Genomic DNA, 27774 nt, shown 5'->3' with positions numbered 1-27774 from the left:
AAAACCAAAAATATTGAAAACATTTATAGTAAAAAATTCAAACAAATAAATACTTACTATATCATCATTTGAAGCACCACTTTGATGTCTGTTTTCACATTGTTTTATGCATGCATGCAGTTTTTTGTAGGAAAAATACACTAATGTCGATGGTTAAAAAAATCTACTATGTTTTATTATTTTATATGATGCAATGTATTTCTTTTAATAAATGTGATATTTAAATAATATTTATGAATGTTAAAAATTTAAATAATATCATAATTTTATGAAAGTTTCACAAATACTAAAATAAATGGGTTAGTTTGCAACTTTTATAAGTAAAAGGTATTAATAATAAAATAAAAAAGGAATCTCTATAGAATATTCTATTTTAGAGGAAAAAATAGAGGTATCCATTGGAGCAAAAGTCACCTCTATTATAGAATTCTTCTATTATAGAGGAAAAAATAGGGAAAACCATTGGAGATGAATTCCTCTATTATAGAGGTGAACTATTTTATTTACAAAGTAGTCATCTTAATCTTTAACTTCTTTTATCTATGACCAAAATAAATAATATAAGTATTTTTAAGAACTAATAATATAAATTTAAATATAAATATTTATTCTAAAATATTGAGACTACCATTTGCAAAAGATAATTTTATAAAAGTGTTACAAAATTTAAAGTAAAATGGGTTAGTTTATAATTTTTATAAATAAAATGTGTTAATTGTAAAATAAAAATAGTATCTATTTAGAATATTCTTTTATAGAGGAATAAATAGGGAAAACCATTTGAGTAAAACTCATCTCTATTATGGAGGAAAAAATAGGGAAAATCTTTGGAGATGGTCTAAACTGGCTAGAGAAAATATTAACGAATAGTTTTTTTGGATATATATATATATATATATATATATACTAGAAGTTTCTCAATCCTTCCCCTGTGATGTTGCTCATATCAAATTGATGAAACTCTCACAGACTGGGAAGGAGCAAACATATGTACAGAGGTATAACCATTCAAAGAGTTGTGCCCTGTGTTTACTTTCACAATTTAGAACCTGTACCAGGTGAGTTAGATAGATTTCTACAAATAGATCCAAGTTATTGATTGATTATGATGTTCCAGTTTCATGCTAATGTTGTGTTATTTCAGGATTCTAAAAGATGGAAAAGACAACCTGAAGAATGACACCATGAGATGTGCAAGACAAAGGTAGAGAATTGAAACACCAAACTTAGTACTTTTACAAGTTTTTAAAAGCCTATAATGCCTTGCTGTTATAAAATGTCTAGAGCAATGTTTTCAAAACCGGACCGGACCGGCGGTTGAACCATGTTAACCCGCGAACCGGCATCATGTCCGGGTTGGGTTAATATCAAAACTCAAAAGAAATTGAACCGGTAAAAAACCATATCAACCCGCCAAAAAACCAAAAATCAGTGAACCATTAAACCAGATAAAACCGGGTTCTACTTTTTTTTTTTGTAAAATTGAGTGCAATTAATTTAATTAATTACCTTTTCTAGTTTTCTTTTCAGCAAATTAGCAATAATAGGGTTTCTTAGAGAATGAAGATTGAATGTTCTACACTTTTATTATCTTATTGCTTTTAGATTTGAAGTTCTAAAATATTTTACTAGTATTGGTTATACTTTGAGTTTGTTACAGTTTGAGTTTATTACTTTTTAATATTTTTTAAAAACATTATGATTATTGAAGTATTTTATTTGGTATATCAAATTATATCATAGTTATCATCATTGAAAAAAATAGAAGACATATCCATACCTATTATTTATAAAAATATCATCAAAATCAATTGCACCCGGTTGACCCCGGTCGAACCATATTGACTCATGACCCAAAAGCTTTCCCGGTTCAGTTACCGGTCTGGTTTTAAAAACATCTAGACTCTAGAGGCATGAAAGGTCTGATAGAAAGCATCATATAAAAAGCTCTCCATAATTAGATCTTAAAGCTCAAAACTGAATCCACTTAAGGATTTAGAAGTGTACGTAATTTCAGTGTCTAACAAAAAAAAGTTCGAAACAAAGATTCCTACATTGATCTTCAGTGAATGATAATCTGATCAAAATCTAATTAACATAACCGATTCCAACTAAAAAAAAAATTATAATAAAGGATTTACTTCTCCTCATCGCTGTCGGTGCCATAGGTGTGACACAGAGATTCAAGTCCCTCCTTTACAGTCTTCTTCGACATTATGCAAACAGAAGAGATTTGACTGGGATATAATTACCGCAATCACGTCTCTTATTATTAGCCTTCTTCTTCTTCTCATCAAACGCCTCTTAGTTTTTGTTTCTCTCTCCATCAATCCTTCTAGTCCGCTTACCAAATTTTATCGACTTGATAAGCAATTCTTCCCCCACGTTCTCTTCTTCTTGCTTTTTTCTTCTACTCAAAGCCTCAAGCATGGAGTCTACGCTCACGGAGGCTCGTCTAGACTTCATAGACTTAACCTCATCAAGTGCAACCATAACTTCAATCTCTCTTTTAGATACCACAGTTCTCCTCTCTAAGGACTCCAATGCGTTTTCAGTTTCCTCACGCCTCTTCTCCTTCTCCTCGACTCCATTATAAAGGCAAGTTGCACCTGATTCGACAGTATAACTACTGTTCTTTGGATCGGTCTTAATTATCACCTCTGCCAAGCATTTTGTGCACTTGATGTAGAACCTATGGATTTGAATGCCTATGTACATTGCTGGTTTAGGTTCGTAAACTAATCATGTTTTATTGTATGCTTTATAGTATCTCTTTATATATCATTTGTATTATTCTATACATTTATTATTTGTCTGGATGTTATATATTTTGTATATGGTTTTGGTGATAATTAATCTACAAGTTTGATATTGTATGGAATGAGGAATTTTTTACTAATATGTCAACCACATTTGTTTAGCGTATCGTCGATGTTCAAACTCTGGATTTTATAAATCATGTATATCATTTTCTGAAATAGTATTCGAGACATATATAAGATTTTTTTTTTCTCAACGACATATATAAGTTTTATAAGTACGAAAATTGTATTTTTTAGAAAAATATACAAAAAAAAAAAAATATATTTCATTGCAAATTATGCACTATGTATTAACAACATAATTAAGAATCAAAAAATCAGATGATTAACAATAGAAGAAATATTAAATAAGAAAAATTTCAAAAGATCTCGCCTACGGTGAGAGACAGAGCTAGGAGGAGAGTCCTCATTTGTGTTTACTATAGGTAAACTCAAAGAAGATACATGGAGACGTATGAAAATCAGAGAAACAAAGGCAAGATAGTGGAATCAGAGGACATGTTATAAAGCAAATTTCAGCTTGTGGTGTCCATTTTTTCTTGGTTTCTAATCTGAACCGAGATACTTTTTTTAATTTAATCTAAATAAAATTAAAAACAAATCCATGAAAACTAATGAAAAATTATGAAGTACTATATACATATGGCAACTTTTCGACAAAATTTCTTTAACGAATATCTTTTAGTTGGAAAGCAATGAAAAATCTTGTATAAAAGAATTTTCGAAATCATTTACGACCAAATAGAGAAAACAACATCTTCTTTAAAAGTCTCTTAGAAAAGGAAGGACAGTAACATAAACATCACATGAGGATATTCTTTAGGGGTTTTGCTCATTTTGTCTGAAGAAGTGTTGGAAAGACGATTCTTTTTAGTTAAAACCCGATTAAAAAGATGTGAAAAACAAAATTACAAAAACATCTCTCGGTCTGAGGAATTAATCTGAGTTGTTGTTGTTGTGTTGTTAACTCTTATTTTAATTACAAAAATTCTCGACGACATATTGTCCTTATGGTTTTTGGCACAACTATGTCGCGTTGGATTGTGTAGTACTGATAAATTAATGCACACATTGATCCCACATATTCCACATTTTAAATTCAATATAACGGAAATTTTGGTACCCAATAATAAAACCAATGAGATTAGAGAAACACAAAAGAATTTAAAGATTTTTGGCACGCGAAAAAAATTTTTGCAAGCTAATAAGAATAATTTATTTTATACCATACATATTTGATTTTCAAGGAGTAGTAACGTTGAATCATCTCAGGGTTAAGGGTTCTTGGACTAATTGGTGACTTTCTTATGTTTTCATGTATGTAGAAAGCTAGAGATATAGTATTAGAGTAGAGTAGACTCGGGGTATAATAATAAAGATATACTGTAGTATATTAGAGTAAAGCTGAGATATACTTGTAGAATTTGATACATGTCGATATTGTAAATAGCAAGATCATAACACATGTCTGTCAAAATGAATAAATGTTTCAAACAACTAGACATGGTAACGTATAGTTGGTGTAGTTCTCAACTCATTATCCATCATCCCAAATAAATAACTGAAGTAATAAATAAAATAGTAGTATATCTATAGCATAATATTTTTCTGACATTGAAATTAAGAATCTTGAATTTTGAACCTATTTTAAAACTGCATCGTTTGTAAAAATTTAAATAATGAATTATAAATGCTGAAAGAATTATAATACTAAATGAAACAAATTAGAGTGAAAGGGACTGATTATATAACAAAAAATAGTAAAAAAGAAAAAAGAAGGTAAACTTAAATTACGTTATCGCCAATTAAGAAGAGGTGAAGAGATGATTAATGTGAATAGTGTTGATTATAGTTTAGCTGCTATTTTTAAAACTCTGTGTCTGTCATTAAACTCTTTTTATTAAAAGCTACTTCATATATCCTATTAAAAAAAATGTGCTTGTTTGTTTGAGTATATTTTACAAATATATTGGCCGTTGATAGGCACTTTTGGAAAGCTTCTTCGTTGTTAAAAAAACCTTGCGATAGGATTAATAATTTTTAAACTAAACTAATTATTTTCCAGGCTAGAAATAAGTGATTATAAGATTGTATAGGATACTGACACGTGTCTCGGTTGTATCGCCCTAGCCATTGGATCAGCGTTATATAGCTTACGCTTAACGGCTTGAGAGGGATAATAAAAAGTGTGTGTTTTTCTCTGTTCGTTCCTGGAGAATCATTTTTCACTTTTCCCACACAATCGCTTCATCCGTCTCTTCCACAACTGATTCTCTTTCTTTTTCGTCTTTAGTTTCTTCTTGAATCTTCCGAGAACTCTACTCGTTTCTTCCAGATTCTCCAATTTAGCTTGTGTTTTTCTTGAATTCTCTCAACTTTACTCTGTTTCGCTCATACTTGTTCAATCGACGACGTACGAATCGAATTTTGGAACTTGTCGCTCTCCGTTATTGCATTTCCAAGTTGGGCTTAATCGGATTTTGCTTCCCACTCGACACCCTCTTCGGTCCCTGTGTTTCGATACCGATTCTGTCAAGGTACGAATCAAATTTTTTTCCTGATACATGCTCGCTCAAGATTCAAGATTCATCTTGTAGTTAGTTCGTGTGTTCGTTACTTATGGTGGGAATCTAAGAAATTGGTAATCTTGAATTTTGTAATTAGTTAGTGTAGAAAAGTAAGATCCTTGTAGAATCTTGTAATTTAGTTGTTTCTAAGAAATTGGTAATCTTGAATCTTGTGATTGGTTAGTGTAGAAAAGATCCTTCCTTGTAGGCAATAATGGTGTTAGCTTCATCTTTGTAGGTACTCTTGTCAGATATCTCATAGTTTTTTAAGCATCTACTGAAAGATTATGAGCTGTGTGTGGATAAGACTCTAATTTTGGGAAATTTGCTTATTCCATCTCAAAATTTTGAAGATTCGTTACCCTCTGTGTTGATAAGACTGTAGTAATTAACATTTTTTTTGAATCCTGCAGATGGTTGATAAACAGTCCAATGATCTTAAGAAAAAAGGAGGAGGAGAGCTTTGGGAAGAGAATAAACCTGAGAAGCTGGGCGAGAAAATCCACAAATCTCACCGAGAGAAGTTAGCACCTGCTGATGAGAGGATGCAAAGATCAGACACAAGACTCTATCTCCCAGCAGATCTAGTGGAGAACATTCTCATAAGGCTTCCAGTAAGACAACTTGTGAGGTTTCAAATCGTTTGTAAAGATTGGAGAAGTCTCTTAGGCCAAAGCAGATTCATCTACGCTCATCTGAAAAACAACAGCCACAAGTTCCTTCACTCAAGAGACTCTTCTCAGATTTGGATAGTAGAGAACTTGGATCAATCTCCTCTATACTTCAAACTGTGTGATCTCCGTGGTGAACATATCCGAGGTATCTCAGCCTGTGATGGATTAATTTTGTGCAACACTTACTCTGGCAAAATTGCAATCTGGAACTTACAAGTACGTAGATGGCTACCCGATAGAGAGTTTGTGTCCTTTGATGACTGCTGCTGCCTTGGACGCACAAGAGACATGATATACAAGGTTTTAACCTTCAATCTCGTTGCTAGCCGTTATTATGATAGTGCGTTAAATACACTTGAAGCAGAAATATGTGATCTCCATTCACAGAGCTGGAAGTCTGTAGAGATGGATGACACTTGGACTTTGTATAGGAATAAGTTTGTCGTGCTATCACTGGGAGGAAATTCGTTTTGGTTAGCTTGCTGGTGTGACAACAATGAAGTCTTTGTGCAGTCGTTTAACTTTTCCACGGAATCGTTTATACCAGTTAGACTTCCTTTTGTGGTCAAGCCATTGGATGAGACTACAACAGCTTTATCGTGTTTCCAGGAAGATAGAATCTCTCTCCTTTATCAAAGACACAGAGAACTTACTGAGCTGTGGGTTACTAACAGAGTCGGAGATGAGGTTCCAGTTTCAGCTTGGACGAAACTTTTTAGCATCACAAGTGATCATCCTCTCATTCATCATGATCCCAGCTACTTTGTCAACCTAAACAATATCACAATCTTTTGTGAAGAGGTAACAGCAGCAGGTGATGTTCAGATCAAATTGTTGAAATTGTCTCAAACTAGGGTGGAGCGAACAAATGTGCACAGGTATAACCGTTCGAAGACAAAGTGGTGTGCCCCTTCAAACAACTGTGTTTACTTTCACACTTTGGTTCCTGTAGCAGGTTAGATAGATTTCAACAAAAACTTGATTGATTGTGATGTTTTGTCATGCTAATGTTGTGTTGTGTTATTTCAGGATTGTAAGATGGGAAAGACAACCTGAACTTGATCAGCAAAAACCCACTGATGCTGTCTTGATTCTACTACTAGTACTTCTACATGTTGTAATCTGAAAGATGTATATACAGATACTGACTCAATATCAAAAATATTTTGATACCTAGAGGTATAGCCAGCCATTCAAAGAGTGGAGTCGTGGTTAGGTGAGTTAGATTTTAACAGATAGATCCAAGTTTTATTACTGTTATCCTGTTGATTCTTCTTCTTCTACTAGCTAGTTCTACAAGCTGTAATCAGAAAGCTCTTAAGAAATATAAATACAAATTTTGAATCATTACAGATTTGAATCAGCTTCTTCATTGTGGCTTCAGCTTGCTTTTTGAGCTTATCTTCTTTCTGCTTTATTCAGCCTGTTTTACGATCTACAACATTCATTATTTTCTTAATAAGGGTTTGAAACCTTGCACTCAAAATATGCAGAAACACCACTGTATCATCAAAATTACTTGTCCACGGTCAGATATTCAAGAAGAAGACACCATGAGATGAGATGTGCTGTTATAGAGTTGACCCAGCCATAACAGCTACGGGGAGCAAGACAAAGGTAGGGAAACACCAAACTCACTAATGCCTTGCTGTTATAAAATGTCTACGGCATGAAAGGTCTGAAACAAAGCATCATATAAAAGCTCTCCATAATTAGATCTTAAAAGCTCAAAACTGAATCACTAAATCAACCGACCCACTTTTAAGGATTTAGAAGTGTAATTTCAGTGTCTAACAAAAACATTCGAAACAAAGATTCCTACATTAATCTGCAGTGAATGATAAATCTGATCAAAATCTAATTAACATAATATTATTAATAAAGGGTTCACTTCTCCTCATCGCTGTCGGTGCCATAGGTGTGACACAGAGATTCGAGTCCCTCCTTTACAGTCTTTTTCGACATTATGCAAACAGAAGAGATTTGACTGGGATAATTACGGCAATCACGTCTCTTATTATTACCCTTCTTCTTCTTCTCATCAAACGCCTCATAGTTTTTGTTTCTCTCTTCATCAATCCTTCTAGTCCGCTTACCAAATTTTATCGACTTGATAAGCAATTCTTCCTCCACGTTCTCTTCTTCTTGTTTTTTTCTTCTACTCAAAGCCTCAAGCATGGAGTCTACGCTCACGGAGGCTCGTCTAGACTTCATAGACTTAACCTCATCAAGTGCAGCCATAACTTCAATCTCTCTTTTAGATACCACAGTTCTCCTCTCTAAGGACTCCAACACGTTTTCAGTTACCTCACGCTTCTTCTCCTTCTCCTCGACTCCATTATACAGGCAAGTTGCACCTGATTCGACAGTATAACTACAGTTCTTTGGATCGGTCTTAATTATCACCTCCGCCAAGCATTTTGTGCACTTGATGTAGAACCTAAGGATTTTAATGCCTAGGTACGTCTCGTTGATGACGTCTTCTTGACGGCAATTGACTTTGGTGCCTTCCGACATGTAATTACCACATGTGTTGCATCGAACACGTACTGGAAGCATAGATCGAATCTTCTTCTGCTGATTTTTCGGTTTCTGGAGGCGAGGTATCTTCTTCGGATTGAAATCTGGCGGATAATACTTGTTTAGGCTTTTGCGTTCTCCCATAACTTCAGGCAATAAATAACAAAAGAAGGAGATCGCAAAACTATGAAAAACACACCCGAAGAAGAAGAACAGTCCAACAAAGAAGGAGATCTCTCTTTGCTCTTTCTCTATTTCTCTCTTGTAATTTCTTGTTTTAGATGATCCTTAAACGTTAGGGCCTCGGGGACTAAAACCTCCTTATATAGCCAAAGATGAGCGCTTCTCTGTTTCCTTTTGCACTTGAAATTGTTCTTTTCTCTTGTTTCCCCTTTTGTTTGCAAGCCGACTAATAGATTATAGAAAAGGCAAAAGAAATATGTAAAACGATTTATTTTGTCATTATCATCATCTTATACATATTTTTTTCCCTAACAATCATGATTAGATGAAGATATTAGGAAATCCACCTGTTCTCTTATAATATATCTCGACTTTTGGATCATTTTTAAAGGTTTAAGGCCTTATTAGGGAACGTCCTTCTTATATATAGCCGCCGAAGAGGAGCTTTTACGTTTCCCTTTTACATGTCTAGATTACTACTTGTGTCTTTTATCTCTCGTAGAAATTGATACATGTCAATATTAAAAATAGCAAGATCATCAGACTGTGAAATGAATAAATGTTTCAAACAAGTATAGACATGTAATGATGCAGTTTGTATAGTTTATCAAATACATAAAATAATTGAATAGATCGATTGCTACTATTTAGTTGGAAAGAAGAAAAAAGATGACTGATCGCTACAGTATTATTTAACTTTTCCAATATATATATTTTGTGTGCTTGTGTTTTTCATATATGGATTGAAAACAGCAAAAGTAAAACAGTAAATAGCTTTGAGTTTTTAACCCTGATAATGTTTATATTCACCTGCTAGTATAGCTTTTGATCAAAGAGATCTTTAAAAATCTCTCAAGAGAAGGGCAGTAACATAACATCATATCGTTCTCTCGGTTTTACTCTTTTTGTGTGAAGAAGTGTTGAAAGACGAATAGTTTTAGTTAAAAAGTTGTAACAAAAAAACATTACAAAACATCTCTCTTTGTCTGAGGAATTAATCTGAGTTGTTGTTTGTTGTTAACTCTTAATTTTAATTACAAAAATTCACCTATGTATGTTTGATTTTTATTTTTCTGCTTTGATTTTTTTCTTTTTTTTTTTTTTTTTTTTTTTTTTTTTTTTTTTTTGCCTTAAAAATACAAAAATCTAACAGTTTCTTTATTGTTCTTGAGATTTTTTTCTAATTTGAATCTTTTGGGTTGTGTGTGTGTGAGATCTTTACTACTACTATCTCATCATCAAAGTTGCTTCCTTTTTCACGGTCTTCTAATCAACAAGTTTTGGGAATGAGCCTCTTCTCCTTCTTAGTTTCCCCTTTTCCAATAAAATCCGTCTTCTGGGTCTCCTCGATTTCACCTCTAAGAGTTCGAAATTAGGGTTTTTTTTTTTTTTTCTTTCTTTAGTTAGGGCTGATTCGAGGTCGCGGGAGTAATCTTTCTTTTTGCTTTTTTGTCTCCGATTTATTCGTGCCTTTGACACGACACACTAGTGGGTTCTTGACGAACTTATTCTTTAGGGTTTTTTTTCTTTTTTCTTTTGTCGAATTGTTCTCTTCTTTGTAGTTGTTGTCTCTTTTGGGTTAGAGAAAGTTTGGTTATGCTTTGAATGATGTTTCATGGTCAAGGTTTTTCGAGAAACCGTTGTAATGTTGTGGCAGTTGTTTCTGGAGAGAATAATAATAACCAGATAGATGGAGCTCCTCCTCCTCCTCTTCAACCCAAATACCCTTTTCCAGATCTCTCTTCTTCAGGGCGACTCAAGGTAAAGGGCCCCCTTTGAATTCTTCTTCTCTAATTCTCTTTTACTTCTCATAAATGATTTGCATAAATGATTTGGTTGAAATTGGGAATCTTTTGTAAGATTGGACAATGTTGAACTAATTTGGTTCTAGTTATGTATGTAGGGATTTTTTTTAGCTGGTGAGAATCTTCAATGGCTTCAGATATTACTAGACTTGGGAGTTCCTTCTAGTGAAATTTTATGGAGATGTTTAAGCATTTGTGTGTATGCTTTTTTTCTCATGTTGTAGATTCAGGTACTGAATAATCCTACGACAGAGGAGTTCCAGGTTGCTGTTAACTCTTCTGCGACGGATTTTGTCTACTTGCAAGGGGAGCAGAGTGGAGATAGTGATGAAGTTGGTCCCTTAGTGTTGGGATTTGCTGCTTTTTCTACTCCTGATGCCTTGGTTGCTCTGTTTGGTTCCACATTACCGACAACGGTAGGTGCATTCGTTTTTTTACGTTACTCTTTTTTAGTTTAGGATTTCCTTTAGACATCTGAAGTTGGTTTGGTTTCTTTATAATTTGCTGTTAGTCTCTTGATGTTTCGATTTAAAGGCTTTATGGAGTTTCCTCTACATTTAGTGTTAAAACATTTTTCATAACAAGAGCCCAAATATTCTTCACTTGTTAAGTTTCTGTTTATAATTGTCCCTAGTGAGATATTAATATGCTTTGGTTTCATATTGATTTCTCAGGTTTACCTTGAGCTTCCAAATGGTGAAGAATTAGCTCAAGCACTCTACTCTAAGGTGCACCATTCTTGCACTTTTCTGTTTCCTTACTGTTTAGTACGTTTTCTTCTTGTTACCTCTTTGTTGCTCTGTTTCACCTAGCTATGGTTTAGATTAAGAGTAGTTGAAAGGAACAGTTAATATGTAAAAGCCCTTTGAATAAATTGCTTAAATTGATAGTACATTATGTCAGTCCTTCTAATCAGTTTTTTTTTTTTTTTTCCTTTCTATTAGTGCTTTCGTATGGCAGGGTGTTCAATATGTTATATATTGGAAAAATGCTTTCACGAAATATGCAGCCTGCCATTTTCGCCATGCTCTGTTTTCAGTCATACAGAGGTAATATTTGTTTACCCGAGAAGGAGTTAGTCATTCGTTTACAAAGATTTTTCACTTTATTGATTCGGTGAAAGCCTACCTCTCATATGCATTGTTACGGCATCAGTATCTCAATCTCCTGTCATATTTCAGGTTTGATTATCCATTTGATATAGATCTCTGAAAGTTATATCAGAATGTTGTATATTACTAGGATTTTATGTTTTGGCAGTATGCATCTGGTATCTTCTCCGTGCTTTTGCTGCGGTTCAGAGATAGTTTAAAAGTAAGCATGTGATGTCTCCAGTTTAAAATTTCTTCTCTGTGGGGATTTTTACCTTTTACCGTTTTTTCTATAATCCTAAATCTCATTTCCAGGGTGAAATTGGTATATTTTCCCCCATCATCGTCTTAAGATCATTAGACAGCTCCGAGTGTCCCAATGACCAAAAGATGGGTGTTCTTAGGAACAATATTATTCTTGTGGTCAGATATATTTTGCTTTGAATACATAAGCAAGTGAATCTACTATCTTTTTGCTTTGAATTTCATTTCTATATCTTTAATGCAGGATGCTTGAGAAAGTCTGTAAAGATCCTCAGATGCTTGTTGATGTGTATGTAAACTATGATTGTGATCTAGAGGCCCCGAACTTGTTTGAGCGCATGGTTTGCTCCATTTTCTTCTCTTTTATATAGTTACTGTACGTCAGGAATGTGACTGAGAGTTATGACTCACAAAGCATCTTTCTTCTCTTTTAGGTAACAACACTGTCTAAAATTGCTCATGGCTTCACAGACATCTTCAGTTAAAGGTTCATCACTTCAGGTAGGCTTCATATCATGCTTTCTTTACGTACATCCAGAAAACTAACTAGTTAAATTCCTATGTATTATTTTTTCCATATCATATTCAATAAGAAATTGAAGGAACCTTTTCCTGATAAATTTCTAGTGCCTGGTCAACGTCCTTAAGTCACTAGTCGACTGGGAGAAACTAAGGAGAGATGCAGAAAATAGTACAAGAAATGCAAACGACGACTCTGCTTTTGCTGGAGAGCCAATTGAAACTAAAAGTAGGGAAGATGTCCCAAGCAACTTTGAGAAGGCTAAAGCTCATAAGTCCACAATGGAGGCTGCCATCTCCGAGGTTATTGTTCAATATCATTAATACTTGTCACCACCAGTAGTGACATACTAATGCATGGATAATCGTTTTGCAGTTCAACAGGAACTCAGTGAAAGGTGTAGAATATTCAATAGCAAACAAGTTGGTTGAAAGGAATCCTACTTCAGTTGCACAGTTTCTGAGAAGTACTTCGAGTCTGAGCAAGGTGGAACTATAGAACTATGCATGGTTATTTTCAGTATTTATAGGTGGGATATAACTGTTCTTATTTATAGGTTATGATTGGCGATTACCTGGGCCAACACGAGGAGTTTCCTCTTGCTGTCATGCACGCATTTGTTGATTCAATGAAATTTTCAGAAATGAAGTTTCATTCAGCTATTCGTGAATTTCTCAAAGGTTTTAGACTTCCAGGAGAAGCTCAAAAAATTGATCGCATTATGGAAAAGTTAGCAGAGGTAAGGACACCATGTATTCCGTAGCGTTTTCTGAATCTAGTATAAATTTTAAGCTTGGTAGTTATTTCTGGATTAGTTGAATTGAAAACCTATAGTTGATTATCCTATCCATTTTTCCTCATTTATAACACACATTTTCTGTTCCACTGTTATCTTTGTGTAGATATTGCGCAGACAATCCTGGTCTTGTCAATAACGCAGATACTGCCTATGTTCTAGCCTACGCAATTATCATGTTGAATACAGATGCACATAATCCAATGGTTTGGCCGAAAATGTCAAAATCAGATTTCACACGTATGAATGCTAGGAATGATCCTGAAGATTCTGCTCCAACTGAACTTCTGGAAGAGATCTATGATTCTATTGTACAAGAAGAAATTAAACTAAAAGATGATGACAGCAGCATGAAGAAGTTCAGCAGTCAAAGGCCAGGAGGAGAAGAAAGAGGTGGTCTTGTCAGCATTCTTAATCTGGGTTTGCAAAAAGAATATCAGCAGCTGATGCTAAGTCTGAGACTGAGGATATTGTTAGGAAAACACAGGAAATTTTCCGGAAGCATGGGGTGAAGAGAGGAGTCTTTCACACTGTAGAGCAAGTGACATTATAAGGCCCATGGTGGAAGCTGTTGGATGGCCTTTGCTTGCTGCTTTCTCCGTTACAATGGAAGTAGGTGATAACAAACCAAGGATTCTTCTCTGCATGGAGGGATTTAAAGCTGGCATACATATTGCTTTTGTTCTTGGAATGGATACAATGCGATATGCCTTTCTAACATCGCTTGTCAGGTAAACTTGTAACACTTTCTTCACATTCCCTTTTATGTTTGAGCGTTGAATATTTATTTAGGTTGCCTTGTGTATTGGCAATTTATGTGAGGTATTGTGCCATCACAGTGCAAGTTTTGTTGGAGCAGAAAGCTATTATGGCATGTTGACTATTTTTCCTTGAATTGTCCATAGGTTCACTTTCTTGCATGCTCCAAAAGAAATGCGGAGCAAAAATGTTGAATCACTTAGGATCTTACTGTCTTTGTGTGACTCAGAACCTGTTACCCTTCAAGATACTTGGAATGCAGTTTTAGAATGTGTTTCTCGGCTAGAATTCATTATTTCTACTTCTGGAATTGCTGCAACAGTAATGCATGGATCAAACCAGATATCCAGGGATGGGGTTGTTCAATCATTGAAGGAATTAGCCGGGAGGCCAGCTGAACAAGTTTTTGTAAACAGTGTGAAGCTGCCCAGTGAATCTGTTGTGGAATTCTTTACTGCTCTATGTGGTGTTTCAGCTGAAGAACTGAAACAGTCTCCTGCCCGTGTTTTCAGCTTGCAGAAGCTTGTTGAGATCAGTTATTACAATATAGCTCGTATTCGAATGGTACTCTTCTGATAGTCTTTTATCCTAGTCAATGCATGGTTAACTACGGGAACTTAAAAATAGTCAGAACACATATCCTATCCTCATACCTCATGCAACTTGAAAGTATGTATACCCTTAGAATGAGAAGCATTAACAATAACACAATCAGAGAGTAAAACGGGGAACTTTGTTAACTGTTCTGTCTATTCTGTTATAAATTTGACTCTCTAGTGTGCATTGCAACAAATTTTGGTGTCTGTTATACAACTGCTTCCTCACTTCTTGTCAAAGTAATATGGAAGGCCTGATAGATTATGTATCTTAGGCTATACATGCATTTTGATACTTAAAAATACATATACATATTACTTATTTTCTTTGTTTTGTGACATATATCAGGTCTGGGAAAGAATATGGTATGTCCTTGCTGAACATTACGTAGCTGCTGGTAGTCATCATGATGAAAAGATTGCAATGTATGCCATAGATTCTCTGAGGCAACTGGGGATGAAATATTTGGAACGTGCTGAGCTCTCCAATTTCACTTTTCAAAATGATATTCTCAAACCGTTCGTTATCATCATGCGGAATACTCAAAGTCAGACCATAAGGAGCCTAATTGTTGGCTGCATCGTTCAGGTTTCTTGCTTAGTCTTTTCTAAATTCGAAAATTAATATGTTTCCTGGAATTTTGTCATTCGGTAGTATGCAGCCATTTTGTCAGCAGGTAATCAATTTTTTTTTTTTTATATAGATGATAAAATCTAAAGTTGGAAGTATAAAATCGGGATGGAGGAGTGTTTTTATGATATTCACAGCAGCTGCAGATGACGAAGTTGAATCGATAGTTGAGAAATCATTTGAGAATGTTGAGCAAGGTGACAAACTGTCCATCAAACTCTTGCACCTGTATCCCAGTTTTAGTATTTTTTCTCACTTTTTTGTTTCGATAAATGTTTGTGTAACCACTAGTTTGTGTGCAGTTATTCTTGAACACTTTGATCAAGTGATCGGAGACTGCTTCATGGATTGCGTCAACTGTCTCATCAGGTTTGCCAATAACAAAGCTTCAGACCGTATAAGCCTGAAAGCTATTGCCCTTCTCAGAATATGTGAGGATCGGCTTGCAGAGGTATGTTTTCAAGCCAAATTTTGCCTGATAATTCAGCGTTGTATTTTTCTATTATAACTTCGATCCTATGCTCCACACTCCTTCCCGTTCGTATCTACTTTTTCGGCTGTCTTCTAGCTCCCTCACTTCCTTTTTAGTTCTCCCTCTGTAACTACATGTGCTCATTTTCCTAGCGTATGATGATTCTCAGGGACTTATACCTGGTGGTGTTGTCAAGCCCGTTGATACCAATGAGGATGAAACTATTGATGTGACAGAGCATTACTGGTTTCCGATGCTTGCCGGTTTATCCGATCTCACATCTGATTTTAGGCCCGAAGTTAGAAACTGTGCTCCGGAAGTGTTGTTTGATTTGCTGAATGAAAGGGGAAAAAAGTTTTGGGAGAGTATCTTCCGTCACATCTTGTTTCCAATTTTTAATCATGTGAGTCATGCTGGAAAGGAAAGCTTAATATCTTCTGGGGATGTAAAATTCCGTGAAAGAAGCATTCATTCCCTTCAGCTCCTCTGCAATCTCTTCAATACCTTCTACAAGGTACTGATGAAGCTTTCTTCGTTTGCTTCCTTTGTCCATTATTACTCAATTAACTTTCAGACTTATTGCAGTACTTGACATGTTTACTACATGAAATCGTACAGAAAATTTTGCGTAACATGTAACGTTGAAACATATTATTGCGTGTTGCAAATTTGATCCTTCGAATTTTTTTTACCTTTGGAGCAGGAAGTTTGTTTTATGCTGCCTCCACTTTTAAATTTGCTCCTAAGACTGTGCGAAGAAATCAGATCAGACAGTTGTCTCAATTTCTTTAGGGGCATTGGTTCACCTGATAGAGGTTGGAGGCCACCAATTTAGTGAGGGCGACTGGGATATGCTCTTGAAAAGCATTAGGTAACCATCTTTCGTTACAAACTTTTATCTTTAATTGTTGAATCTAACTTTTTCTTTCACTTTCCAGAGATGCATCATACACAACTCAACCGCTGGAGCTGTTGAATGCTTTGAGTTTTGACAATCCGAAAAATAACTTAGTTCTGACAGGAGATATAGAGGCCGATGCCTCTGAGTCTCCAAGAGGTGATCCTAATCCGGATGATATTAAAGATAATGGGAAAGTTTCTGCTCAGGCATCTCCAATGATTGGTACTCATGGTGCTTCCCTAGAATCTGGGATACAATCTAAGTCTGATGGTTCTGAAGCTTGCCTCTTAACTCTGTAGAACTTTGGATTTTTGCTTAAACAATTTACAGGATTCCGTTATGGTGTTGGAAAATCATTTCTATTTACGTAGGACATGTCTGGCCTGATAAACTATCTATAAGAAAATTGAATTTATACAATGCCATGTTTTTTTAACCTTTATGTCTGGCCTGATAAACTATCTATAAGAAAATGTTTTTATACGTTCTTATAGATCTATCGTTAATACATCTTAATTGGTTACACGTCATTATCTGGAGCTGCGTTCAATACACCTTAATTGCTTACACATTTGTCACTGAGACTACAAATGTTTTTATACGAAGGATAATTTTCTTATGTCATCTTGTTTCAGGTTTTGGAAGGCATGTGCTTTATGAACAACACGATATTCAGGAAGCACATGAGAGAGTTCTACCCTCTGCTGTCGAGACTTGTCTGCTGCGAACAGGCAAGTTACTGAATTCCTTTACTTAGTACACCCCAGCTTTGGCTTCGTTTTCTTGTATAATTTTTACACACCTGAACTTGGTTTTTGAGAGCTTTTGAGCCATACGTAATTTTCTTTTGTCTATAATGTTAATCGGTGGATCTAACCCCATGAGTTTCCTCTTGCAGATGGACATGTGCACTAGCCAACCTTTTCAAAGCACAATTGAAGCCACTTTTGCGCCATGATATTGTGGCAAGCAAAACACTCTCAATGTCATTTACTGCCAACAGTTTGGGTTGTTTTTTTTCCTACATTGGAATGATTTTTCTCCTGATTAGAGAGCACATCCCAATTAAATTGCCAGTGGTACTTCTATCTTATATTCGCGTCAAACTGAAAACCTCAAATTTTAAGGCATTTTTGGATGATTCTATAAGATGTTGTTCGTAAGTCTGTTGTTCAGACCGCCTTTAGTTTTAAGTATACTAAAAATGTATCCTTTGGTAACACAGTACTGGTTGTTTCATTGACATTGTAGACTTGAATCGTGTAATTATAGTTAATTAGTTTCGATCAAACACTGCCTTCCCTTGTCGGTTTCGAATTTGCATTTTTTAGCAGTTTATGTGAGTACACGATAACTAAAATCATGTGTAAGAGTGTAACGATTTAGACTAAGATGATCTGAACCAGCTCGTACGCATCACAGCGTTTGCATTTGGTTGTTCATTTGCGATCCCCATTTTAGGCGTCTTAAAATGAGTGGCAAAGTTGTCTTTCATTTGTTGTTGTATTTTCTAAACTTTGAAAGTGGTTTTATGAATATAATTTTTTCTTAGAACTCATCACTCGTTTTTATTTGGTTTGTTGTTGTATTATCTAAACTTTTGTAATAGTGTTTTTTATAAAATATGTATTTTTCTTAGAACTCATCACTAATTTTTGTTATACCACAAATTGTCATATTGTATTTTCAAAAATAATATAATACTAGGGAGGTACCCGCGCTTAAAGCGCGGTATTAAGATTTTAATAACAACTGCTTTTAAACTTTATGATATATTGCTTTTATGACGTAATATGTAATAATTGACATATTTAAATATTGTGTTTTATCTTTTGAAAAAGTTTTAAATGTTTTATTGGATTGTCCAGAAGTTTTTGTATTTGCATATATACAGAAATGTTATTTTACCAAATATAAATAATACTCTCAATGTGAAATATTAATTGAGTCTTTAAAATAAACTACTAAACTGTAGAAAACAGATATTGAAATTCAATAAGTAAATTCCAAATTTTAAAAGCGTAAGCAATTTCCAATAGTTCAAAATTATACTCCCTCCGTTTCAAAATATAGGATGTTTTAAGCAAAGCACGCAGATTAAGAAATCTTTACTTTTAACAAGTTTAACCAATCAGAAACAATACTGCATAATATAAAATATTAAACTAATCTAAAAGTTGCATTGAAATTTGAAAGCATCCTATATTATGAAACAAAAAACTTCTCCAAAACATCCTATATTTTGAAACGGAGGGAGTATATTATATATAATGTATTATCTCAGCTACAAAATAAAGATGGGAGTAATGCAAAGTTGGATTTCAAGTAGCGGTTACTACAAACATACTAAATTTTATAGACATTCTAAAAGAAAAAATTAACGGCCAACGCCCCATTCTTTACACTTGAGTGCCTGAGCTTTCACCTTGTTGCTTGATCACATGGTTTATGTAATAACGTCCAGCAAATTCAGACCTGTAAATATATAAAGTGTTTTAAGAAATTTTACTTTAACATCATACAAAACTTGATTTCATATACATAATTACATCTTACATAGCCTGGTGATGCTCCAGTCTTTCGAACTCTGGTTTTATGAAGATCTTCAAAGAGTCCAAGGTGTTTACAAGACATGGTGCACCTATGGACATTTAGAATTTTAGGTGAATTTATTGATTACCTTATGATGATTATATCAGAAAAACTTATGTTACATACCTTCATATTCTCCAACCCTCATAAACCGCATTACACAGAACACAGATTCAGATTTGTATATGAGATGGCACCCGCTTGATTGCCATATGGTCCTGAATTGAGAAGCATAGTTGTCTTTGAGATGACACTTCATAGTCTCACACCTACATATTTATCAAATCAAATAAAAATCTTAACAGAGACAACTTTAAAATGTAACAGTCATAAATGTAGAGTAAATATCTTTTACCTGCCATTCAACAACATGAGAACAACTTCATTAAATATCAATGATACTCTCAGGCCTTCTTCTATCTTCCACATCCATTATACATACACAAACATCTAATTTGGGAAAAAGACAGAATTTAGGTTTCCAAAGTGTTGCTAATCTATTTTTGGTAAAATGTTAGTCGTACTTTTTTATGTGAAGGACCAATACACAAAGTTTCATAAATCCTAAAAAGAATCTAGTTTTTCAAACACAAAGATACCAATTAACTATATTGACGGATTGTTCCAAAATAATAGAAAATTAATTAAAGAAATTCTTACCGAAAGAGATGGGATGATCTATTCTTCCACGATTTATGTCATCCAAATCCTCGAACCGAAAGTAATTCTTAGGACTCAATGATTCGAGCAGCGTCATTGTGGTTTGACCCGTAAATTTAATCTGATAGGGATGATGAGTATTCCTCACCTCCATGGTTGGATTGATCACTTTAAAATTTCTAATATTGTACCACTCACCATCGTCTATAAATTTAGGGAGGTTAGCAAGTGTATCAGGTAAATAAGGAGCTTCAATTGTGTCACCCTTCACAGTTTAACAACAATTATGTAAGAAGTCTTATATACAATAACTGTTAGAACTTGAAATTTAAGTAACAATCATTCAACTAACGACTCTACTCTTTTTATCCACAAGAAGCAGAACTCGTTTACCATTAAAGAAATCTCTGACTCTCCAAGAATGTAAGACCTTGGCGTTGATACACCAATTAGTTCTTCCGGGAAGCAGATCATCAATATAATCGAATCTCATGATTTTCTCAAATTAGGCTTTTTCTTGATTCTTCTCTGTTATCGAAAACAAAAAGAGGATTTTTGATTTGTAAGAATACAAAGAGTCACGACTAAACGTTGCATCTTAATCTTTTTAGTTTCTCACTTTAGTCGGATTATTAAAACTACTAATATTATATAAATTAATACATTTTTAATATAAGGTTTGTCACACTTGTATGTAGAAAATATAATTTATGTTAACATATTGAAGATGTTCTCATGTTTTCATTTTTAAAAATTTAACACTTAGATATTGATATGTAAAAAGGTAATATTATTAAGGGGAAAAAACTGAAAATCGGATGACAATAGTATGAAATGAAACGTTATAGTAGATATTAGATGCTTAATAGAAAATCATATATTTTCAAAGACTTCTTTGAAAACCACATTAAGGGTTTTGTTCTGACATTGCCCTTCTTAATTTGTAATCAAAATCTTCAATCCTTTTCTGCTTGTCAGTCTAGAAAATGCAACGTATAGTTGTCCATGTGTAAATACGGGCTTGGGTAGATACAATCTAACATGTTCCAACGTCTGACCTTGGCTTTTGTTTATAGTTGTAACATCCGCGAACCAAAAATTTGGTTTTTGGGGATGGGTGTCGATGGACACCAAGGTGGTGTCCGTCGACACCACTGATTTTCTGGTTCGACCAGATTGAGTTTTTAATCATTTTGGTTAGTTTGGTTTAAGGAGAACCATTAAACCGTGATATATAAGTGGGAGAACGATCTAGGTCGTGTTTGCTGTTGTCTAGCCGCTGGAAACAAAGAGAAAGAGGAGAAGGGAGAGTAAACTTGAGTGTTCAAAGCAAAAGGAACAGAATCGTCAGGGTTTGGGAGAAGGAGGATCCGACTGCTCAAATCGTTTTGAAAGGTATTGATATTTGGTAGGATTGTACATAAGATATTTTCGTACACTCTCCTTTTTACAGAAGTGAATTTGAGTTAATATTGTAGAAGATATCGGCAGTTTGGTGGGGCGTTTCTTCTCAGTCGCGGATTGAGACCAGCGGGTGTTTCGGGACCGATTGCGGTTTCATATGAGATCTGATCGTGCTGCAATTTTGTGAGAAGCTTCGTGACATCTAGGGATAGCTTTTCACCGGAGGGATTTGATAGTTAACGGTTGGTTTTCATTTTAGAAGGTGAGTGCATGACCATGGCTTATCTAAGCCTTTGATTCCTTGTTCTTGCTTGTTTGTTGCTTGTTTGTGTGGTTTTCTTACTGGAATGGGTTGCTGCAGGTTCTTACAGATGTATAAGGCTTGGGTTTCGAGTATTGGACGATTTGGTGGAGTTTGGTGGAGTTTGGGAGCGAGATTCGACTCTCGGCTTCGAGCGGATCGCGATTGTAGAGAGAATGTCAATCGACACCACTTGATATCGGTCGACACCAGCAAATTGGGCATCGATCGACACTGTGGGGTAGTGTCGGTCGACACCGTTGAGCCAGTGTCGGTCGACACTAGGCTGGTGTCGGTCGACACCTCCCTTCCAGCGAGACGATGTTTGATTTCCTGGTTTGTTCGTTTTGTTTGTTGTTTGTTTGGAACATTGGAATCACTGTTGCTTGTGTGTATAGCCCAGTAGATGTGAGGATTGCCTCACTGAGTGTTTATCAAATACTCATGCATCTCAATATGTGTTTGTGGTGCAGGTAAAGGCAAACTGTGATCGTGGAATCAAGGCAATGAAGAGGAGGATGTTCTAGGGACTCGATTGGATGTTTTCTGGCATTGTTAGGTTGCTAGAGTTGGGTCATTAGAAACATTGCTAGGTTGCTGGTTTCATGTTTTCTGATGATTGGTTATTGGATTATTGGTTATCTTGTTATTGGTTATTGCTTATGCTATAGTATTGGTTTTATTATTGGATATTGTTGATGGTATTGTTATTCCGCTGTTAATTGTGATTGTGGTTAGGTGACTAGTGGGTATGGGACCACTAGTTGTAGTTTATATATATATATATATATATATATTATTTATTATTAAAAAAAAAAGGTCGGTCATTTCATTTTGGTATCAGAGCCCTTACGGTTCTAGGTTTGGGTTCACTAGGCTTGGTGCTGTAGATGTTTGGGATTTGCATGCTTTGATTGATTATGTGAGTTAGTCAATTGTGTGTGGCATGGAATCCTAGAACATCCTCTTCGAGCCTACAGTGTGATTCCACGGTGAGTTTATATTTTTTGTGTATTTGTGTTATGAAAGAGTTTACTTGTTAGCCTCTTTTCTTGGAAGTGCAGTGGTTAAAGGTGTTTGAGTTGTTGGCCATGGACGAGGACGTGGTCTTGGTCATGGTCGGGCGGGTCCCGAGGCCAGCGAGTGTGTGGTCTAAAGTTCCACGAGGAGGTACGTCAGAGGGTCGCAAGCGTAGCAGGAGGGACCAGAGAGGGTTAGCCGGTGAGCGTGTCGGGAGTGCTGGGAACCCAGGTGTGGGGTTGCAGCAGGTGGAGCCCAAGGTCGAGATGATCGCTTGGTGGATCTGTTGGCGTGCTGTTGGAGCGGTTACCGAGAGGGGTACCAGTGTAGGCTCCAGTTGTGCCGCATGTGGCGGGGTGCAGCCGAGGGCTGCGGAAGTTGAGGACTTTCCACCTTATGTTAAGGGGATGGAGCAGTTGTAGATGAGCGGTATGAGATTATTCTCAAGGGGTATCGGGCCTAGAGAGGCGGATAGGTGGAAATATGCAGTTGGAGCAGATATTTCTCTGTTTGGGGTTAATCCAGTTGGATATTGGAAGTTGAGTGGGCAGGTGTAACATTGCAATGTTATACTCGGACCACAGGAGGTACTTTGTGTCGAGAGATGTTTATAGTCGTTAAGGATTGTTACTCCTGAGGGGATGGTGATTCCCTTGAATACCGATAGCTTGAGGGGCTGAGGGCTTCGAGAAGCAGAGGGGATGATGTTCCCCTGAGGGGATGAGTAGTTCCCCTGATACCGAGATCTTGAGGATTGTGGTCCAAGAGTGAGACGGTATAACTCGAAGACACTGGTCTGAGAGTGAGATCGGTATGGCTCGAAGGTTGCGACCTAAGAGAGGAAGAGTTGGGAGCAAGCAATGCCTAGGACGTGAGTATAAACATAACGATTGATGTAGAACTCGAGATAATTGACGGTGGTTTAATCTCGGGTTTTGGATGTGTTGACCATTGGGACAGGGTTTTATGACCAGAGCGGTTATGAATGTTTGGCTTTGCGCCAGGATTGTGAGGCCGGTGGTGCTGGAGTCCCTGGAAGGGGAGTTACAGCAGGTTTGAACCGGGAAAGACATGTTTGCCAGATACATAAGTTCACGAGAAGCCTTCATGGCAGGATAAACTAATCATTACGACGATGCTGGATGAAGTTCATTGGAGATGGACAGGGTTGCTAGATTCAAGGTTTTGGTAAGTTTGTTGGAGGGAATAAGTCAAGTGGTTTGAGTTAGCGGCTTGCAAAGCAGTTGAAGCGGTGAATCAGAATATGCGAACGTATGGTACTTGTTTGTTTTATTACGCTCGTATTGATGATTTGCTGTGGAGAATTGCCAAGCGGAAAGCTATTTTTGGAATAAGCTATCTTGTGGAAGTTTTTTCCCTAAGAGGCAAGTTACTGGAGGTTCTTGGACGAACAAGAGGGTTGACATTCAGGTGGCTTTGAGTTGATGTCGTCATACTTGAGTGTTTGTTGGGCAGAGCTGAAGAAGCAGCTAGAGGGTTTGTTGAGTAAGGGATTCATCCGTCTTAGTGTATCATTGTGGGGAGCGCCAATGTTATTTGTCAAGAAGAAGGATGGGAGTTTCCGATTGTGCATTGATTGTCGGGGTTTGAACCGGGTCACTGTGAAGAACAAGTACCCTCTTCCTAGAATCGATGAGTTGTTGGATCAGTTGAGGGGTGCTACTTGGTTCTCTAAGGTAGATCTGGCGTCGGGTTATCATCAGATACCGATAGATGAGGCAGATGTGAGAAAGACGGCTTTCAGGATGAGGTATGGGCATTATGAGTTCGTGGAGATGCCTTTTTGGGTTGAATAACGTACCAACAACGTTTATGAGATTGACGAACAGTGTGTTTCAGGAGGTTCTGGACGTGTCTGTCATCATTTTCGTCGACGATATCCTGGTATTTTCTAAGAGTCCTAAGGAGTATGCAGTGAATTTGAGGGCAGTTCTGGAGAAGCTGCGGGAGCAGAAGTTGTTTGCTAAGTTGAGCAAGTGTAGTTTTTGGCAGCGTGTTATGGGTTCTCTAGGTCACATTGTTTCTGTAGAGTGAGTTTCTGTAGATCTGGAGAAGATTCAGGCTATCAGGGATTGGTCTAGACTACAGAATGTCACTGAGAGCAGGAGTTACTTGGTTTGACAGGTTACTACAGGACCAGGAGATGAAGTCTCTGGTAGGAGAGATCAGTGCGTTGAGCTTGTGTGCGGTTTCTCGAGAACCATTGGGTTAGGAGGCGGCTTATGGAGCGGATCTTCTGAGCAGGGTGTGGTTGGCTCAGGAGAAGGATTTGGGGCTGGTGAATGTCTCTAAGGATATTGATTCAAAGTATCAGGTCTCAGCTAATGGTACTATCTTGGTGCGCGGTCGGATTTGTGTGTCCAAGGATGGGGATTTGAGATAGGAGATCTTGAGGGAGGCTCATGCGAGCATGTTTTCTATTCATCCAGGAGCGACTAAGATGTACCGTGATCTCAAGAGGTACTATCATTAGGTCCGGATGAAGAAGGTTGTAGCTAGTTGGGTCGCGAGGTGCAACGTGTGTCAGCTGGTGAAGGCTGAGCATCAGGTTCCAAGCGGATTACTAAAGAGTCTATCCATTCCAGAGTGGAAGTGGGATATGATCACGATGAATTTTGTAGTATGATTGCCAGTGTCACTGACCTTTGATGCTATCTGGATCATTGTGGACCGGTTGACTAAGTCTGCACATTTTCTGGCCATTAAGAACACTGATTGAGCAGCGGTCTTGGCTAAGAAGTATGTGAGGGAGATAGTCAGATTGCATGGGGTGCCAGCGAGCATTGTGTCTGACAAGGATTCTAAGTTCACTTCGGTGTTCTGGAAGGCATTTCAGGCAGAGATGGGCACTAAGGTGCATATGAGTAAAGCTTATCATCCCCAGACAAATGGACAGTCTGAGAGGACGATCCAGACGCTGGAGGATTTGCTGAGGATGTGTGTGTTGGATTGGGGTGGCCATTGGGCAGATCACCTGAACCTGGTAGAGTTTGCTTACAATAACAGCTATCAGGCGAGTATTGAGATGGCTCCTTATGAGGCTTTGTATGGGAGACCATGTCGTACACCATTATGCTGGACTCAGGTGGGGGAGAGGAGCATGTTTGGTGCTAGTTTTGTTCAGGAGACCTCAGAGAAGATTCAGATTCTCAAGCTGAACATGAAGGAGACTCAGGATAGGCAGAGGAGTTATGCTGATAGGAGGAGGAGAGATCTTGAGTTTCAGGTAGGAGACAGAGTGTACCTCAAGATGGCCATGTTGCGGGGTCTGAACAGGTCATTGTCAGAGACTAAGTTGAGTCCGAGGTATATGGGTCCATTCAGAGTGATTGAGCGGGTTGGACCAGTGGCATATAGATTGGAGTTACCTGAGGTGATGCGTGCATTCCATAAAGTTTTCCATATGTCTATGTTGCGGAAGTGTCTCCGTGAGAGTGAGCAGGTGTTGGCTAAGATTCCTGAGGATCTTCAACCTAACATGACATTGGAGGCGAGACCAGTGAGGGTTCTCGAGAGGAGGATCAAGGAACTTCGGAAGAAGAAGATTCCTTTAATGAGAGTTCTGTGGGACTGTGATGGTGTTGAGGAGCAGACTTGGGAGCCTGAGGCAAAGATGAAGGCAAGGTTCAAGAAGTGGTATGAGAAGCAAGCCGCTACTTGAGCTTGTTTAGCCTGGTCCCATCTGTAATCCGTGGCTGGAGCGGGAATGGAGTATTCCCGCCCATCTCTCTTGTTACTCGGTCGCTTGGGATGGTTGGTTGTGCGACTCACTAACAAGAAGAGGTGGTGTTCGTGGTACAAAGTTTCCGTGAGGCGGGGTTTTTGGAGGAAAGTTTCCTGGAATAGGAGTTTCCAAAAGTGGGAAGTTTCCAAAAATGGAAAGTGCTAAATATGGAAAGTTTTACGGGAGTTAGAATTTGTCTATTTTAGCGGTGGAGAGCCTTGGAGGGCTTGTGTGGCCTTAGTGGCGGACTTTCGAGTCAGTGTGCCCGGGTGTGACGGTCTTTTTAGATATTGTGTGGCCTTTGTGGCGGGCTGTTTAGCCGTGTGTGGCCTTTGTGGCGGGCTGTTTAGCCATTGTGTGGCCTTTGTGGCGGGCTGTTTAGCCAATTGCGTGGCCTTTGTGGCGGGCTGTTTAGCCAGAGTGTCTTTGTGACGGTCCTTCGGGACAGATGATCTTTGTGACGGTCCTTTGGGACAGATAGTCTTTGTGACGGGCTGTTTAGCCAGAGTGTCTTTGTGACGGTCCTTTGGGACAGATGGTCTTTGTGACGGGCTGTTTAGCCAGAGTGTCTTTGTGACGGTCCTCTTTAGGACATTTGTTTGGCCTTGGTGGCGGTCCTCTTTAGGACATTTGTTTGGCCTTGGTGGCAGTCCTCTTTAGGACATTTTGTTTGGCCTTTGTGGCGGCCCTTGTGGCGTGTATATGACCATTGTGTGGTCATTAGGTATTCCAGTGAGGGGATATGTGGTTGGTAGGACATTGAGATGTTTTACGCGAGCCACGGGAAGGAAACCTGGATAGGGATAGGACTTAGACGTGTTCAGAATCGTTTGCTCGCGACTCTTGGGGGACTTTGGTTCTCCTAGTACTGCCATATTCGGAGACTTTGTGACTCGGGAGTATGGTTGGTATATCGACTTCGGATGACGATCCGGAGGCGCGCTGTAGGGTGACGACCCGAGAGATGAGTTTTGATTTTTTCTTATATATTATGGCATGCGGGTTTAGGCCCAATGAGGAGCCAACATTTGGCATGCAGACTTAGGTCTGATGAGGAGCCAATAAAAACTCCAGGTCTAGGCCTATGAGTAAAGGAAAGTCCAAAATTCGAGAGCAAATGACGCCTGGAGCGTGAGTCTATCGCCTAGTGGTGACCTTCCGTAGATCGGTCGGAGGAGTGCGGGCCGTGGAGACGGTTGCACGGGAGTCCTTGGCTGATGGTCATTCGAGATTCGAAGACGAATCTAGATTGGTGGGGGAGAATTGTAACATCCGCGAACCAAAAATTTGGTTTTTGGGGATGGGTGTCGATGGACACCAAGGTGGTGTCCGTCGACACCACTGATTTTCTGGTTCGACCAGATTGAGTTTTTAATCATTTTGGTTTGTTTGGTTTAAGGAGAACCATTAAACCGTGATATATAAGTGGAAGAACGACCTAGGTCGTGTTT

The 27774-nt window shown here is 37.4% G+C and overlaps 2 protein-coding genes and 3 pseudogenes across 4 annotated transcripts; 3 read left to right on the top strand and 2 right to left on the bottom strand.

Moving 5' to 3' along the window:
* Positions 1-2137: 2137 nt before the first annotated feature.
* Positions 2138-2718, bottom strand: LOC104715375 (uncharacterized; annotated as a pseudogene).
* A 1833-nt stretch (positions 2719-4551) lies between these two features.
* On the top strand, positions 4552-7410 carry LOC104711249 (putative F-box protein At3g22650). The gene is made up of 3 exons (XM_010427938.3): positions 4552-5359; positions 5803-7018; positions 7093-7410. Exons 2-3 carry the CDS (start codon positions 5803-5805, stop codon positions 7098-7100), a joined length of 1224 nt encoding a protein of 407 aa, XP_010426240.1. The 5' UTR covers positions 4552-5359; the 3' UTR covers positions 7101-7410.
* Positions 7411-7801: 391 nt separating this feature from the next.
* On the bottom strand, positions 7802-8961 carry LOC104711248 (uncharacterized; annotated as a pseudogene). The gene has a single exon (XR_015564964.1). The product of XR_015564964.1 is annotated as an uncharacterized LOC104711248 (transcript).
* A 965-nt stretch (positions 8962-9926) lies between these two features.
* On the top strand, positions 9927-11878 carry LOC104711251 (AT-rich interactive domain-containing protein 4-like). The gene is made up of 5 exons (XM_087465712.1): positions 9927-10527; positions 10796-10987; positions 11246-11299; positions 11532-11620; positions 11776-11878. Exons 1-5 carry the CDS (start codon positions 10372-10374, stop codon positions 11876-11878), a joined length of 594 nt encoding a protein of 197 aa, XP_087321838.1. The 5' UTR covers positions 9927-10371.
* Positions 11639-17039, top strand: LOC147938669 (brefeldin A-inhibited guanine nucleotide-exchange protein 5-like; annotated as a pseudogene). Its single transcript, XR_015566942.1, has 16 exons — positions 11639-11752; positions 11832-11885; positions 11978-12085; positions 12171-12267; positions 12361-12427; positions 12554-12748; positions 12822-12932; positions 13003-13185; positions 13347-13973; positions 14148-14565; positions 14947-15186; positions 15302-15425; positions 15531-15679; positions 15870-16214; positions 16404-16571; positions 16639-17039. The product of XR_015566942.1 is annotated as a brefeldin A-inhibited guanine nucleotide-exchange protein 5-like (transcript).
* Positions 17040-27774: the final 10735 nt, after the last annotated feature.

Source organism: Camelina sativa, chromosome 9 (assembly GCF_030686135.1).
Source record: "Camelina sativa cultivar CO46 ecotype springtype chromosome 9, ASM3068613v1".
Taxonomy (NCBI): Eukaryota; Viridiplantae; Streptophyta; class Magnoliopsida; order Brassicales; family Brassicaceae; genus Camelina; species Camelina sativa.
This window is presented reverse-complemented; position numbering and strand designations above follow the sequence as displayed.